The sequence below is a fragment of the Cervus canadensis genome, chromosome 13, assembly GCF_019320065.1.
Source record: "Cervus canadensis isolate Bull #8, Minnesota chromosome 13, ASM1932006v1, whole genome shotgun sequence".
Classification (NCBI taxonomy): domain Eukaryota; kingdom Metazoa; phylum Chordata; class Mammalia; order Artiodactyla; family Cervidae; genus Cervus; species Cervus canadensis.
Genome location: NC_057398.1, coordinates 55,299,244 through 55,317,493, shown reverse-complemented (window position 1 = coordinate 55,317,493; position 18,250 = coordinate 55,299,244). Strand labels below are relative to the sequence as shown.

The 18,250-nt window shown below is 37.3% G+C and overlaps 1 protein-coding gene across 1 annotated transcript in view; it reads right to left on the bottom strand.

Moving 5' to 3' along the window:
* EPRS1 (glutamyl-prolyl-tRNA synthetase 1) overlaps nt 1–18,250 on the bottom strand; it is a 60,995-nt gene that overhangs the window by 31,531 nt on the left and 11,214 nt on the right. The window contains exons 6-15 of the mRNA XM_043484881.1: nt 18,103–18,197; nt 14,150–14,276; nt 13,237–13,429; nt 11,631–11,802; nt 11,000–11,233; nt 10,021–10,105; nt 9,545–9,604; nt 4,686–4,796; nt 1,398–1,534; nt 158–365 (exon numbers count right to left, since the gene is read on the bottom strand). Coding sequence (XP_043340816.1) covers nt 158–365; nt 1,398–1,534; nt 4,686–4,796; nt 9,545–9,604; nt 10,021–10,105; nt 11,000–11,233; nt 11,631–11,802; nt 13,237–13,429; nt 14,150–14,276; nt 18,103–18,197 — 1,422 coding nt within the window. The remainder of the gene's footprint in view (nt 1–157; nt 366–1,397; nt 1,535–4,685; nt 4,797–9,544; nt 9,605–10,020; nt 10,106–10,999; nt 11,234–11,630; nt 11,803–13,236; nt 13,430–14,149; nt 14,277–18,102; nt 18,198–18,250) is intronic.

The window sequence follows — 18,250 nt, the reverse complement described above, 5'->3', positions numbered from 1 at the left end:
GACTAGAGAGCAGCCCCGGCTCACACTCACTGCAACTAGAGAAAAGCCCTCACAGCAATGAAGACCAAGGACAGCCAAAAATAAATAATTTTTTTTTTTTTAATTCTAAAGAAAAGTTAACATAGAGGGAGATGAAATAGGGTTTCTTTTAGGCTACCTTACTGTTTTTGTTGACATACTGCTTAAAGTCCTCATCTTTTCCCAGCACGGGCTTCGTGATCAAGTGCTCATAAGTAACACAGATTGCTGGGACAGGAAGAGCATGTTCGGTCTCTGCAAGCCAAGTAATCTTAGTGGTTTTCTTGTAATCTTTGTTCTCTAAATTCAATTTTGCATCAAGAGATACAATTTTGCCTTCTGCATTTCTAAAAATAAGATTGAAAAGCAGTTTCAGAAAACAAATCTTCACTGTCATAAGTGCATTATTTTGTTCTATGCCTGTAATAAATAAGGAATTTTCTTTGGAAAAATTTCAATCAAACACTTTTTGAGTTTCTGGTAGGTACCAGACATGAACTAGTTAAGAGATGAATAAAGTATAACCCCTGCTATCAAGACAGTAGTATATGCCAGACCCACAAACATCCAATAAAGAACATGAACATGTTTATGAATCTTAAAGTCACCTGAAGTAAAGCATTAAAAAAGCCAAAATACTGTTTTCAAAACATTCAGCAATTACTCGAAATATATGTAATGAAGGGACAACTGAGATTTCAGAGTCTACTAAATTAATATTAACATACTATGTCCCACTATAATAACTGGCAAGCTAATTAAATTTAAAGTAGATTTTAGGATAAAGAATGCTATATATACAAATTCTGTCCCAAGGATCTCTCCTATCATGCAATTGTATACTGAGAATTAGATAATAAAAGGGGGGCCCTAAATAGTAGAACTATTTTCTATATCTACATGTAGTCATTTTCAGGCTTCCCTGGTGGCTCAGATGGTAAAGAATCTGCCTGCAATTCAGAAGACCTGGGTTTGATCCCTGGGTTGGTAAGATCCCCTGGAGGAGGGCATGGCAACCCACTCCAGTATTCTTGCCTGGAGAATCCCCATGGACAGAGAAGCCTGGCAGGCTACAGTCTACAGGGTTGCAAAGAACTGGACAAGACTGAGTGACTAAGCACAGTAGTCATTTCCAACATCACAAGCAAAAGGTACCCTGATACTCTATAAATATACTGAAACATATACGGGGAAAACAACTTAATGTGTCCAGAATTTGCAGCATCTATGCATGGGGAGGTTTTTTTTTTTTTTTTTTGCATGGGGAGATTTGATAGCCAGCTTCATGAATGGGCCTGAATTAGGTAATCGTCAATAAATCGATAAACATCACACACTTCTCTCCCATATTTATTTGAAAACAAACAAAAAGTTCTTACTTGTGTATTTTAGTAATGTTGATGTTGCCCCAGTTTATAAATGTAACCATCTCACCCTCTGACAATGTCTCTGCATCAGCACCTTCGATGAAAACCTTAGAGCTGTACCACACAGGCTTCAAGCCGACATCAGGATTCTGATTAATAAAAAAAGAGAGAGTGTGTTGGTTGAAACATTCAACTATTGAACTCAGTATGCAAATTTATATTCATTCATTTTATTTCTTCACATGAACAGAGGTCCTCTGTATCAATCTGATTCCCAGTTAAATGACCCTGGGGCAGATGCCTGCACAATAATGTAATTGAGTCAGATGAGGTGGTCTGCCCCAAGATTACTTCCAGCCTAAAACACTCATTCTTTGTTTTTAGGGCTGAAGCAGTACTTCTCTGTGTCCCTCCAACCAGAATCTGCTTGGCTAGACTCAAAAATCTCACTGCTTTTGCAGCAAAGGGGAAATAAAGTAATTTCTCATCAGTGGCTGTAGAACATTACAGGAACAGATGTCATCCTAGCAGGAAACAACAGATGTTTCACATTTTAGGAGACAAATTTTAAGGACAGCAGTATACACGTTAAGAAAGATAAACTTTCTGCCATTTCAGTATATATTATATGAAGAGAAGAGACATGGGGAATAAAAAGAATGCTACATTGGTTAAATTTCAGATTCGTGTTTGAGCAAAATCAAAAGAAAAAAGTATAAGAAGATCCTTCAAATAAATCTTAAATAACCAGTGTTTAATAACTGTTCATTGAATGAACCAATGCCCTTGAGGAATATCAGTATGCTGTAACAACTTATGCTATTCTGGGCTCAGAACAGAATACTGATAGGCTAAATATAGAACATTTTGTGAGGAAAATGATAATGAAAATTCCACAGGTCAAACTGGGTGGTACACTCATCAATGCTTCCTAATCAATTACTTAACTATTACCTATTCTTTATTACTACTTCTTCTGTAACTATTAACTAAGCTATCTGACTATAACTATCAATTTAACAAACAAGCACCCTTAAAAGCTTTATTATCACCATTTTGATTTTAAAACATTAAGTTAGCTCCACATTTAAGCTAACTGTAGTGGGCGATATGACCTATCAGGAACCACCATTCACCTGGTTGAACCAATCAGATAAAAAAGGCAAAGGTAAAGCCAAATCAATCAATCACACACAGAGAGACATGCAATCCCCAAGTCTTATTAGGCATATCATTAAACAAAGTCTTCAAAATTAAAAGCTAATGTTATACAGAGAAAGGCAATCATAAAGCTACAACTTAGAACATTTATAGCTCTCCATGAAGCATATTCCCTGGAGAAGGAAATGGCAACACACTCCAATATTCTTGACTGGGAAATCCCATGGACAGAGGAGTCTGGCGGGCCACAGTCCAGGAGGTCTCAAAGAATTGGACGCAACTGAGTGACTAAACAGCAACAATGAAGCATATTATCTTGTATGTGAGTTAGTCTATGAGCATAACATAGTTATGAGTAGATTAGTGTATGACTGAGTTAGTCTACGGACATAAGCTTCATTATTTAACAAGGATATTTATAGACAACTCACAAAACTGGAACAAAAGTATCTATTTTTGCTTCAAGATTATCAACCGAGCAGTCATGACCACGTGAGACAACAACCATGGCTCAACTAGGAGAGACTGTCTGCTACTTGTATGTAAGGTTTACAGTCACAATGTAGACAAACAGGTACCATTTTCACTTCACGGATATTTTCAAAATCAGAGCCAATGGTTGTATGATAGACTCTGGACACAGCTGTGATTCAATACTACTAGGTCAAATGTTTTGGCTTAAAGGCAAAGGTAATAGTGAGCAACCCAGTTAATAAAAACTGTATCTCAGCTTTCACACAGAGATAAGAGCAAGGATTATGTAACATCTCCAGGAAGAAATAAATTCTTGTTATACGCTAATGTGCTATTTCTACAAAATAAAAAATAGGCACCGACTGAGTGTAACGGTTCTGCGTGATGTGCTGTGGACAGGATTAACTCTACTACTAGAATAAACTTCCTCAGTGAGAAATCCACAAAATCAATTACTTTTCAATTAGTGTCAAATTCTCAAACAGCCCATACAGTCCAACATCAAGAAAACAAAAACGCCAATTTAAAAATGGACAGAAGCAGCAAACAGATGTTGTGCCAAAGAGAAAATGCAAATGGCCAACAGGTATATGAAACGATGCTCAATATCACTAATCATCAGGGAAATACAAATCAAAACCACAATGAGATATCACCTTACACCTTTGAGAATGGCCATCATCAAAAAAAGAACACAGATAGCATATGTTGGCGAAAATGTTGGAAAAAAGAGAACCTCTGCACACTGTTGACGGGAATGTGAATTGGTACGGCCCCTGTGGAAAACAGTATGGAGGGTTCTCAAAAAATTAAACAGAACTACCATATGACCCAGCAATACTCCTGGGTATATCCAAAATAACCCAAAACACTAACTTGAAAAGATACACGCACCCCAATGTGCATAGCAGCATTACTTACAATTGCAGAGATATGGAAGCAACTTAAATGCCATCAACAGATAAACGGATAAGAAATGTGGTGTGTACATGTACACGCACGCACACACACACACACACACACACACACACACACAGAGGAATACTATTCAGTCATAAAAAAGAAAAGATTTTGTCATCTGCAGCAACATGGATGGACATGAGGGGCATCATGCTAAGCAAAATAAGTCAGATAAACAGGTCCAGGACAGGACAACACAGGGGTGAGGGAGTGAAAGGTACAAACTAATAGGTGTTAGAGAAGCTCAGGGAGGTACAATATGGGGAATACAGCCAATATTCTCTAGTAACTGTAAACAAAAAAAGTTAGTCACTCAGTCGTGTCTGACTCTTTGCGACCCTATGGATTATAGCCCATCAGGCTCCTCTGTCCATGGGGATTCTCCAGACAAGAATACTGGAGTGGGTAACCATTCCCTTCTCCAGGGGATCTTTGCAACCCAAAGATCAAACTCAGGTCTCCTGCACTGTAGGCAGATTTTTTTTTACCATCTGAGACACCAGGGATGCCCATAAATAGAAAGCAACCTTTAAAAACTGAATAAAAAATGTAAAAAAACTTAAAAATCAGTGTGAAATCCTGACAAATGATGCTGGATAGAAATTATCCCCAAGTCACACTATTGCCACCTCAGCACATTTTCCCTGTGATTATCCTGCTCCTTTTTTAACAGACAGGACATCACTGGTGAAACTGCAGGGAGACCTTTGGGTGTTTGGCGACTTCCTTCATCTCCTCCTGGGCCTCGGGGACGTTCACTGGGACCACCTCTTTCTTCAGTAATGCAACGTATCGTGGAGCCACTGGGTCAATAACCTGCAACAAAGGCATCCTTGTGTTAAAACAGTCACACATTTTTTTAAAACTTAATCAATAAAATAAGAAATAGCACAGGACTACTAACTGGTATTCTTTGTTACTGCATTTACTAATTTTTGGTTTACCTGCTAACTGTTATCTAATGTTTAAGCTCTCAAGTAGGGAAAAAAAAATAATCATAAGCAAAGACTACCTGAAGGATTTAGAGTTCCTCTCCAAGAAAAACTACCGACAAGTGAAAAGAAACCAAAAGTTAAAGCATAACATGAGAAGAAAAATTTTGAATATAACTTTTTAACTCTGGTATTAGAAAGCAAAATTATCCTGTGGGATGATATAGCAATCCTACAGGTAAATGTGATACTCCATTTTGTATTGTTAGAGAAGACTGTTGTGAAGGAATAGAGATATTTTCTATAAGCAGTGTTAGGCGACACACCACCATCAAAAGCAAATTGCATTAGGTCACTATAATAAGGCAATTATACAGATTAAAAGTAAACGCGATATTTCTCCTGGTCTGCATGCTATATACATATATATACACACACACACATATATATATGTATATATACACACACACACATATAGGGACCGCGGTGTTCCCAGTACCTAGCAAGGGCCTGGAACATACACGAAATGGATACGTATTTACAGGTGAAATGAATGAATGGTGGTAACGACTACATTCTAACTTCCTCTACCACCAAAACAGTAGCAGCATCCCCTTCTGGATCTGATGCATTTTTCTCACTTCCCTATTCAATTTAAAATTATCCATGATGACCAATCACAACAGCAGTACTTAGATAAAGCATTTGCAAGAAAAATGTAGACAGAAGCACACGACGAGTCAAATAGCTAAGTAAAGTAATAAAAGTCGCTTTTTTCCCATTAAAAGGAGGCAGGAAATAGTGGTATGGCTAATTAAACCTGGTTCTGCTTGAGTTTATATTGGGTTTTTTGTTGTTGCTATTGTTTGGCTGGTATTGTGCTGTTGTTGATTGCTTTGAGAGCATTTTTCTGCTTCTCTGTAAAACTCTGATGTACTTAGAGAAAAAACCATGTGCAGAGGGTCAGAAAGAAAAGTTTGAAAAGCCACCTAACTTCACCTTGATTGCTACTCCTTACCTGCTTGTATTAACATTTCATGCCAGTACATCAGCATCAGCCTCCTTCTAAACTTACTGTTTCATTCTATCCTTCCCTGAGGTTTTAAAGTTATCCTTGTGGGTTAAGGGGTTCCTTCCTTCAGCATCTACTGGGTTAGAATGATCACAGATTTAATTTGTGACTACTCAGTTTAGTACTTAAGCCAGTAAGATACAATTTCTCCTTTTAAAGCTGTTAAATCTAGCTGACCCAACCTGAGAAAACTCACTTCAGTTCAGTGCAGTTCAGTTCCTTCAACTGACAAAGAGCAGAAGACTGTTTCTCACACTTGACTAACAACGATCACTTAGGTAGGGCACTGGCTGGCATGCATGCATGCATGTATGCATGTATGTATGTGTGTATTTATTTATTTACTAGCTGTGCTGGTCTTGGTTGCCGCACAGACTTTTTCTCTACTTGCAGCAAGCGGGGGCTACTCTCTAGCTGTGGTGCATGGGCTTCTCACTGTAGCAGCTTCTCTTCTTGCTGGGCACAGGCTCTAGGGCATGCAGGCTTCAGTGGTTGCGGATCTCAGCCTCTAGAGCAGGGCCTCAATAGTTGTGACACAGGGGCTTGGCTTCTCCACACGTGTGGGATCTTCCCAGACCAGGGATCAAACCCGTGTCTCCTGCATCGGCAGGCAGATTCTTTACCACTGAGCAACCAAGGAAGCCTGCAGGCACAGATTTTTAGCCACTTAACCCCAAAGGACTATGATTCTAATGGTCTGAGGTCAAGTCTAGAAATCTGTTTTTAAACAAGCATTCCACAGGATGGTTAGGATCAGACAAGTTTGAGAAGTCTTGACTAGCAAATTTTAAAGTCTTAGGATTTCCCTGGCAGTACGGTGGTTATGCTGGACTCTATGCTCTCAATGCAGGACCTACAGGTTCCATCCCTGGGTGGGAGACTAAGATCTTGTATGTCACACAACATAGCCAAAAATAAAAAATAAAAAAATGTTAAGTCTTTTTCAGTCTAAAATTGCACACAATTCTCAAAATCTCTGGATCAGTGGTTTCAAATTACTCCAAAGAGTCGAGTCTCTTCCTCTGAAGGTGAGGGTTCTGCACTAAGCCCAGAGTATTAAGAAAAGGTGTGATATTCGGTATCAAGGCCCCAGAATCTTCCCCCAGTCAGCTCCAAACCCCTGGCAGTCAGGCCTTCACACTTCTGGCAGCTTAACTGAAAGAAATTCTTCTGGAAAAACTGCCTAGTCCAAGAGATAAGTTAGAAAGTTACTGAAATGGAGACTTCTCAACTAACTGGCCCCACCAGACTAGCTTACAGTGAGGTACAGCTGACAAGCCTAGTCTTCTCTTATGGCTTCCAAACCCTCTCTCAGTCAATGTGTTAAAGATGAGCAGATAACCAAGGCTCACCAGATATCTGAGAAATGCCTTTAATATCAAAGAAAAACCAAAATAAACAACCTGGAGAAAAGAGATGTTACATGGGGAAAAAATACCATTTGATAATATTACAACCATGAAATAGGAACAGGAAGTAGTTATTCTGAAAATTCAGAGCACAAAAGAGAAATCTTGGAAATAGGAGAGCACGAATGAAAACCTCAACAGAAGCTGATAAGACAGGGCTGAGTACAACTACCAGAAAGGAGAGGCAAAAGATGAAATGGAAAATAAGAGAGAAAAGAAACTAGAGAAATAGTCCAAGAGGCCCAACATGTGCTCAAGAAACATTTCAGAGAGAAAACAGACAAAACAGTAGAGAGAAAAAAAAAAAAAAAAATAGACTTCAAGAAAATTTCCTGGAACTGAAAGAATGAGTTTTCATTCCGGAAGCCACATGTTCTTCCAATGCATATGAATGAAAACAGACCCAGCCCAAGGCACATCACTGTGAAATTTCCAAGTGAAGAAGCTGATCCTGTACACTGTCTCAACAATCTTCATCCCATGCTCCCCTTCCCAGGGAGCCACAAAGGATATAGTACAGCAAAGCAAAAAGGCAATCAAAAGAAAAGGAAGACCCATGAACCAGGTGACCCAGCTTAGAACAAAAACCCAGGGAATTTCCAGGGTGAGGAGGAAGAAGGACCTGTGAAGACGGCGGGGCTTCAAAAGTTAGCAGTTCTCTCATCTGGGTCAGATGTGCGCAGCCGCGAAGGCCCTGGCAGAGAAGTCTCCAGGGTGAAAAAATACCTGAGGCGTGTGAACATTCTGGCAGAAAATTTAGACAGCTTGTGGAGAGTCGAAGACAGGATGAGAAAATGAAATAAATGAGGGAAACAAAATGAAACAATTAGCCACAAGAAAGCCAACAAGTTATGAGAAAAAGCAGACCACTTAAATTCTCATCTTCCATTGTGGTGATGCCTAAAACAAACAAACAAAAATCAAGAAGGAGCAACACACACATCATTTAGAGATACGGGCAATCAATACCAAAAGAAATTGTCTGAAAGAGCTGAATGTGATTTATCTAAGGAGAGAAAATAGAAGGAAAGATAGGGGAATATGGTGTTCACTTAACAGACCCTACAGAATTATTGGCCTGTAGTGAAATGTATTTCTCATATTTGAACCCAAGTGGACATGGGTTATTAATGTAACAAATACCAATGTTAACTTTGCCTGCTAATTTTGAGTGTATTTATTAGTAACTGCAGCAACAGAAGAAACCAATTAATAATTCCCTTATGTACCCAAAAACTGACTAAACACAAAAGACTAAATAAAATAAATTCAAGACACATGCGAGACAAGCATCTATTTTTTGAAGCAAGGCATCAGCACAATCAAGCAGCAATACAAATTTAAAAAAAAAAAAAAGAATTTACAGAACACAATCACAGAAACCATAGTTTAAAACATGGCACTTTAATGATTTGCCTTATTATAGTGTCTAAGCATCTGCTTCCAATTAACAATGTCAATATGCAGTATTCCTCATTTGACTTTTATTCAAGACAGTTTTTTTCTTAAAGCTAGATTCAATGATACACAGGAATTATAATTAACAAACCTTTGATATAATTCAACGAAACATGTAACTTTAAAACTACGTCCTCTGAGTACACAAGGGAACAGAATAGAGTTAGCCAAGTCTTCCCTTTGCCACTAAGAAAACTAGAGGACATGTTTTTTCACTAGGAATAATGCATTTTCAGTGGGTTTGTATAAGCAAGTCCCTTATATAAATGTGATTGTGCTTCAAAGCTGTATAACATCTCAAGTTATAACATGTAATATGCTAAAAGCTATGTGCTAAATAAGTAAGGCGAATAAAAGCATTAAGTAATACCTTCTTACAGAGAGCTCGCAGCTTGAAAGCAGAAAAATGAAATGCAAAGTGTTCAAAAAAGATTCAAGGAAAAAACTATTACCATTCCCTAATACTCCAAGTTTGTTCGTTTTGATCATTGTTACTTGTTTGGTATAGTTTATAAGCTTAATGCACGTTACATGTTTAAAAAAGTAAAACATTCCATTTTCCTGAAAATCTGCAAAATTACAATATTCTTCACAAAGTTTTCACTACTATGAGCACACGAATGAATTCTACATGTATTCTATTATTTAGCAGTTAGACAAGAGAAAAAGAGGACCAAGAGTCAAAACATGTACCTTTTTGTTAAATGCCCAAATTTTGTCCCATTCCATGTTCACAACTGAACGTGAAGAACCCTGGAAAAACAATTTAAAAAATGGCTTGAAGGGCAAGAAGTATTAACTAGAATATTTACGGTAAGCAAGCTAGAAAATAAACCCAATCAATGATTACAAGTTTACTTCCACTGGAATATAAAACTGAAGCGTGTACAAACCAACCCGGTTACCCTGAACAGTTAAGCGTCAACAGTCACATACTTCACCGGGTAGAAACACCACAGCTGCCTCTGTCCAACCTTAGCATAGGAGTTTAGGACATTATCAGTTTTCCACTATTATTGGTGTTTATTTTATTTTTTTCAAAAACACCCTGCTCTTGCATTGTAAGGAACAAGCAAGGAATAAACAGAACAACAGGAATAAAGACCAAAAGGATAGTAAACCCTTTAGGAAATCCAAACAGAGAGGCTGGAAAAGAAACCCTAACTCACCTGGGCAGCAATGAACTGTTTCAGCCCTTCCACCGTCATCCCTCTTCTCAGCACACCACGAACTGTAGGAAACCGGGGGTCATCCCTGGGAAACAGGCACGTTTTAAGAGCCCAGGAGATGTTTTCAACATGTAGGTGCAGAGAGTATAAAATACCTTTCTGAATATTATGTTCAGTTTGTTAAATATCTGAACTAAGAGCTGGTTATAATAATTAGGCAGAACACTAATTACTAGTCAATTATTACTAAGTAAAATAAATGGTACTACTGGAAACAGCAAAAGCACATTTGAAAAAAGACACATAGGTGACATCTTCAAATACAGAACACCCAAGCATTACAACATTCTTATTTGCTTTTCATTTAGCAAACATTCAAGGTCTCTATTCTACATATGACCATGAGACACAGATAAGAGATGGTTATTTTGGCATTCATGTCCAAATGCAATTTATAAAGTCTTCTGGGCTGTAAAAAATATACATGTTGGTTAATTAATATTCTGTAGAGATTTGCAATTTTCAATAAGTTTGCAATATCACCCTTTGTATGGGGCCCAAGGTAAACTTGCCCTTTAACAAATTCTGCTCCAGAGTAATTATTTAAAATTATACATTATTCAATATATACTTAATATGTATCACTATTACATGATGCTAATAAAAACACACACATTCTAGCTGATTCGGGTTAAAAAAATATTCTTAGGCTTGTAAGTATGTTGACTCAACTGACAGACTTCATTCAGAGATTTTCAAACTTTTTCTAGTCCCAAACATGGGCACTCCATGTTTGCAGCATTAAAACAAAACGGAAGAGTACCTGAGAAACTGGATAAAAGAAAGAGAAGGACCAGAAACCCAACAGGTATACCCATTTCAACCCTCCCATTCATCCTCCCCAAACCTCCAAGCAGTTTAAAATGAGTGACACACCACGTCCTTACTTCCTCTCAATTCTAGGTAACAGCAAACATACCATCCATCTACTAGTCCTTCATTGACAAACCACGTGAGTTTTCTTTTGGACAGTACTGTGTTGTTGAGATTCAGCCGACTGTATTCCCAAATAAATGGTTTTCTTATGCCTAAAGCTTCAATAATCCAATAAAACTGTTCATCTCTGTCATGGTATTCTGTTGTTCTCAGGGCATGTGTAACACCTTCAATGCTGTCAACTATGGGGCAGGCAAAATCATATGTCGGATAAACACTAGAAAAAGAGTATTTTTGAAAATCAGTAAAGAATTTTACCCTTTTCATCTTAGACATTATAAGCAACAATACTAAAACATAATTCTTTACAAAATAAGAATTTCTTAAAACAATAGGTGTTATGAGTCATAATACTCAAAGTACATCAAAACTTTTTATCAGACTTTGAGGACAATGAATCAGTTACTCAACATTCAAACAAACAAACAAAAAAGCTAATTTGCAATTTAAAAAACAACTGGATATTGGTGCCGTGAATTCTATAATCATATTTCTGTAATAGCAAATGTATACCATGGAAGGAACGTAATGTTTACATTACATCTCCGTGTTTACAGAGAGCCTCAAAGCAAAAGCACAGAAGCCACTGAGCATAATGAAAGCAATACACCTACTTGTATTTATTTCCAGTTCTCGGGTGTGGCTGAATCTTGCAGCGATAAAGTGTCGGGTCCCTCATGCACCCATTGTTACTACTCATGTCAATTTTTGCTCGCAAACAACAGGACTGGCCAAACTGGCTTCCTTTTTTCATTTCTTCCCACATTTGCAGATTCTTCTCCACAGCTATAAAATGAGAGTTATACTACAGTTTACTTAATTAGCATTACTAATCTGGTTGAAAATAAATTATTTTAACAGTCTTCTAATTTGATACAAAATTTTCACATTCTGATTTTATAAGCACACCCCACTAGTTTAAAAGTACTTAATGGTTCCAGTATCTGACCAAGTGAAAACATTTTTTTTTTTTTTTTTTAGTAAAGAAGTCCCACAAAACACATGAATACGCTCTATTTCAGAAGCCAACACATTCCACTAATATAGTACTGGTGAAGGGTAAGAGTGGATGGCTGACACCTGAAGGTTTCTCTTATCCAGTTCTCCCACGTCCCCATCATGGCACAGCTGGCCAGCCCCTCCTCAAATTGAACACTGGATGTTTGAAGCAGAAGCATTCTATTCCTTTGCCACCTCATGCCCAGCGGACACACTAGTCTGACCCAGACCAGGTTCTGGTGCTGCAGCCCATGTCCATCTAAAGAACACAATTTGGGCCAAGAGCCTGAGCTAGTGGGCTTCCCAAAAGCACCTTTGGCCATTCCACTGGAAAACAGGCTACTCTAAGATTCGGAAAAAAAAAAGAGATGACAGAAAACAGAGAGTGACAGAAGTTTATCCTAGGGGGGAAAAAATCTCTACATATCCCCAGTGACTACAGTCTTATCTATATTAGGACTCATGTGCCTCACATGAGTAAGAAAGAACTGTTAAACAATGATTCTTTTGTGGAAACTACTGAAGATACAGGGGACGCATTATCAGCTCTCAAAGAATCAAGTTAGGTCTAAAAGTCCAGTTGCTACTTATTTTTGAAAATGTAAAGAAATGTAAAATGGGGAGGTGGGAGAGAAAGACAGACTTCTGTAACAATTTGAGTTTACTACTATACTTCCTAAATGTAACACTCAAGATGTTCTGCAACATAATTACACAATAAAAATACCCAGACTCAGAAGCTCAGGAATAAGTAATAACAAACTTTTTTTGTCAAGTGGTATTTCAGACACAGGGTAGCATGAAGCTTACATAGACTCTTCACACTTACAGGCTGACAGGAAGATTTGGGAACGGCTAACATTACCATCAAACATTCTAATTAGAAAGACTAAATATTTAAATTGAGAGAACCACAAAAAGTTGCAGAAGAAATCATTCACATGGACTGAGCAGCAATGCAAAAGACTACAAAAAAAAAGAGACTACAGGTAACAAGCGAGACCCTGAGACCACACACACTTCACATGCACTTGTGATGCAACTAAGTAACAATCTAAAGATGGCAGAGAAAGGGAAAAGATTTCTAAGAGATGAATTAATGTATGAAACATATTCCCAAATGTGTTTCAAAATCTTTCATTAGAAAAAAAAATTTTGTACTGATGAAGCGGAATACAAGAAGAATATCAATTAAAATAAAGAACACTAAATAAGCCTTACAGTTTTTCCTATGTTTGGATTCTATCCTTTGCTCACGCTCTGCTTTCATCTGCTCAGCAGGAGTATCATCGACATAAGCCTTCCCTTCCTGAATTAGCTTCTCTGCATATTTCATTATAGTTTCAAAATGATCCGAGGTGTAAGTAAATTGATCTGGTTTGATATGCAACATTGCAACATCCTCCAATATAACCTGCAGTAGAATCCAAAATAATCATCAGTTTATCTTTTGTTATTTTCTTGTGTATTTTCAATCCTTGATACTGCATTTGGACAAATGTAATAATACACCATCAGTCTTACAGAGCCTGAAAATGGTTGTGGAAGTTGTATGATATTAGACCAGAAAAGAAAAAGAAAAAAAAAAAAGAGAGAGAGAGAGGGAGAGAGAAATTCGTTATACTAGCCTCCAAGTTCTCAGCTGAGAAAGCTGATCTCATGGTGCTTTCCATTTATTCTGGAAAAGCTGATTATTATTGGCAGTGTTGACAATTATTCGCCCTCTCTTTGAATATAATACAGTGCTTCTAAATAGACGATATAAGAGGCTAGGAAACCATCACATTTTCCAATACCTACTTAGTGCTTGCTTCATTTATAAAACTATATGACAAAAAGGAAACCTGACTCTAGAAACCAATTCATTTAAGAAAGTGATACTTGTAAGAAAATGTAGCACTTAATTAAATTTTATAACAGTTGAAGAGAAAAAAGATAAATTGAAGTTTGAAGTTTATTCATATGGGAACTGAATAATTCTTGGTTTAAACCTCAGACAAATATATATTTTAACAGAAGAGCAAAAAAAGAAGTTATGAGAACAAAATTTATTTTCACACCATGAAGCTATCAGGTCACCCTCTAATTTTAATTAACTTTACTGACAAAGGGTCATCACTACACCTTTAATTACCTTCTCAAAATCTTCCTTTTCTTTTTCAGGATTTGTGTCATCAAATCTCATGATCAGTTTCCCTTTAAAGTTAACCTGGTAGTGCTGGTTCAGAAGAGCAGCTTTTGCATGCCCAATGTGTAAGTAACTAAAACAAAAACATTTTACAAAGAAACTCATTAACATGTTTTAGCTAAATTCTTAAACTTAACCTTTTCGAGGAGATGAGAACTAAACAAAAATCCTTCTAGTTGGTATTCCAGTCTTATGTTAGTTGCTAACAAGAAATACTGTAATAGAAAATCTGACCCTGAGGAAGGGAAAAAAAAAAAACTACAACATTTAGTAAATTACTGTAAGAAACAACTTCATATGTAAAAAGTCACAAAGGAGCAAGTTATTTACAAACATTAAACCTTAAGGCTAATCTCCATTTTCCTTTTTTACTGAGGAACGAAAGGTAACTAAGTTACAGGAAAACTGCTTCCAAAAGTACTGCAGCGCTACCCGGCAGTATGTCTCTTTAATAAGACCAGATGCGGTTGAAAACTGGACACCTGCTCTCCACACAGAAGACAGAGGCCCCTCTGAGGATGCCACCGTTGCTGTGATAATTAAATAAAAAAGCACATGAGAATTAGGAAGCCTCAGGAAAGCCAATTCACTTTTTTCTAGGCTTCTGTTTTCTCAGAAGCCAAAACAAAAAGATTTTAACTAAATGATCTCGAAGGTTTCATCCAGTACCAACATTCCACGGATCACAATCTATGAAAACAGTATTCTGTTCTATGGGCAGTTGACCATCACATAGAATAAAACAAATTAGAGGCATGGTTAATAATATTCACATATCAACATCCTCCTCTATCAGTCAAGTGGGCAATAGCAACATTCTATACCATGACTTTAGAGAATACTTCTCATCAGTAATAGCAGCCACAACTGCACCATTCCAAGTCACCTAATTTCATGCACACCTCTGATCTCAACTGACGTCAAGAGAGGAGGGAAAAGTACAACTCCTTGTATGTCTTTATATCATTTCTAAAATCAATCATTTTTAAAGATACTCATGCAGCATTCTAGATCAATGATTCAATGATAAAGGGTTTATATGCATAGGTTAATGCAGACAAGGACAATGCAATGCATTTAGGATTATTCAAAACTTTCTGCATAAAATAAAGCACCAAAAGTGGCAGCCCAGATAAGACCCTAGAAGAGAAAAAGGACATTAGGGAAAAACTAATAAAATCCAACAAAGTATGGAGTTTAGGTTAACAATATATCAAAATTGGTGCATTAATTTTGACAAAGGTAATGAGAGATGTTAACATTAGAGAAACTCAGTACAGGTACAAGGGAACTTTTTTTAAAAACTATTTCTGTAATATTTCTATAAATCTAAAATTATTCCAAAATTTAAAGTTTATTTAAAAGCAAAACAAAGGAACGTGAGTTCTGAAAATGAAACAGAAATACTTTGTGCAGTTTTCACTGAAAGTGTTACACCCCATAACATGTTATGAAGAGGAAAAAAAAGACTAATAATTACATATAATCTTAAGAGGGGTAATGAAATTAAACTATTTTCTTAAAGATATTGTTTCTGAATCTGGGGGACTTCCCTGCTGGCCCAGTGGTTAAGACTCTGAGCTCCCAATGCAGGGGGCCCAGGTTCGATTCCTGGTCAGGGAACTAGATCCCACATGCTACAACTAAGACCTGGTGCAGCCAAATAAATGAATAAATATTAAAAAAAAAAAAAAAAAAGATATTGTTTCTGAATCTGAAATGTGTACAATTCTAACCTGCAAAAAAGCAAACAGGACTATGAAATATTCATAAGACAACTAACTGGCTCAACAGACAACCTGAGACCTAAAGAAAATAAGTTCCACGCTGCATTTAGTGAGTACTGATGCTATATTGGGCTTTTCCCACGTAACAGACATAGGCATATAATTTTAGTCATATGGACTCTAGAGTCAGACAGCGTAGGTTTGGATTTGGCAAGCTGCTAAAATCTCGTATGAATCAGTTTCTTAAACCATTTGTAAAACTGGAGATAATAACTGCCTCTCTCACAGGGCTGATATGATTAAATAAGTTACTACATGTAAAGTGTTTGCTAAGTATCTGCACATAACAGGTGCTATCTATCTATGTGTTAGATAGGAATACAAATAAAAGGCAAAATTTAAGCCTTCTGGCCTTTCATGAATGACACAGGAAAAAAAAGATGAAAAAACGAATTAAAGACAATCTGTTTTGCAGTATGAGGGGATATAATCAAGATTTTGAATGTTTCTAAGCCTGAACACTGACTTGTATTCCAAATCCCCAAACTGTATTCAGCCAAGAACATGGACTCTGAAGCTGATGTAATTCAGAATAAACGTATTTTATACAGTAAATGGCAAAATGCAGAGCTCACTATTCCAAGTGACAGTGACAGAAAATATTAAAAAGCTCAAAAGGTAGAAATGTTCAAATAGTGTAACTATGGCTAAACAACTAACTTTCATCAAACTGTTCAAGTCAGCACCCAACAGGACAACCCTGACTTCTCACGTCAAGAACACAAGGGCAGGGTACTGCGTGGTGGGGACCCAGGACGTCTGCAGGAATTAAACAATGTAGAATAAGGACTATTTACGACTGACTCCATCAGTCAGTCATTTAATGATCCAGTCTGTGTATTTTCCAGAACCATTATTTGCCTTTCATCTCCTTCTGACTTATCCTTTATTCACCTCCTAAATCAGCAAAGAGAAACTGTGGAACTCTGAAACTGGTTTTGCTATTAATGACACGTATGAAAGAGTTTGGGAAGAACTACAGTAAGAACAGCTAAAATAGAACTGTTTCCTTATCTGCCACTTCCTTTTGTCTACTTACTCCATTTAGCACAGATGGGTAAGAATTAGGCTATAGAATGCAAAATCTCAAATTCAACAAAATGTGGGGGAAAAAACCCATCTGATTTATAAAATACGGCACAATACTTTCTGAGGGGCTAAGCTTCTGAGGCTAACTGCTTCGGTTGTGTGTGTGCGCTTAGTCACTCAGTTGTGTCCGACTCTTTGCAACCCTTTGGACTGTAGCCTACCAGGCTCCTCTGTCCATGGGGTTTTCCGGGCAAGAATACTGGAGTGGGTTGTCATTTCCTTCTCCAGGGGATCTTCCTGACACAGGGATCAAATCCGAGTCTCCTGTGTCTCCTGCACTGTAGGCAGATTCTTCAACTGCTGAGCCATTGGAGACTCCCAACTGCTTTAATAAAAGGCGTTTTATTAAATTAGCATCACTGGCAATGTTCTTTCATAAAGCTTGTCCAGCATGATTCACAGAGGCTGACGCATGTGCAAAGGCAGACACCGTTCAGCCATAGGGGGTGCTGGGCAAGGACCCAGGCAGACCCACTCCAGTGGCTCCAGCCAGAACAGCCCTTTGCCCCAACCAGCTATCCGTATATTATTTTCTGACTGCCAAGAGTGAAAAGGGTTTTGCCTACTAATAGTAGAAAGAAATGAGTAAGACTGGGCTTTTCAGGACTCCACCTGCTTTATTTGGGAAAAAAATAACTTAAATCTACCATAACATCTGATAACTGAAAGGAGTGCTGAGAGTACAAATACAAACCCGTGTTAAAGGACACCCCCAAAAATCTCAAAATGTAAATATAACTTCCCTTTCTATTAACGGATATTTTTCTACTTAAAATTAAAACTCTGCCTGGAATGAAATTAAAATGCTCTCTCTCCTACTGATTTAATAAGCTAAAACTACAAATTTTTATAAATTAAGTATCAATAATTGAACAACTATTAAGACATTTAGAATTTTAACTCCAAAAATTAAAATCTTACTAATTTTCTTCTATATATTAACCTACTGATTTATAAAATATTTGGTAATTGTCTTAAAGCTTTTCTACTAGATGAATCCAATTGTAACTTATATTTGCTTACCCACTAGCCTCTGGAGGAAATCTGACTGTAACCTTCCCCATCTCAGCACCTGGAAGCTCAACAAATTTCCCAACATCTTGCTTTTTCTCAGGAACCTGAAAAGCAAAACAACAACAACAAAAATAGTTAACATGGTTACATGTTTAAG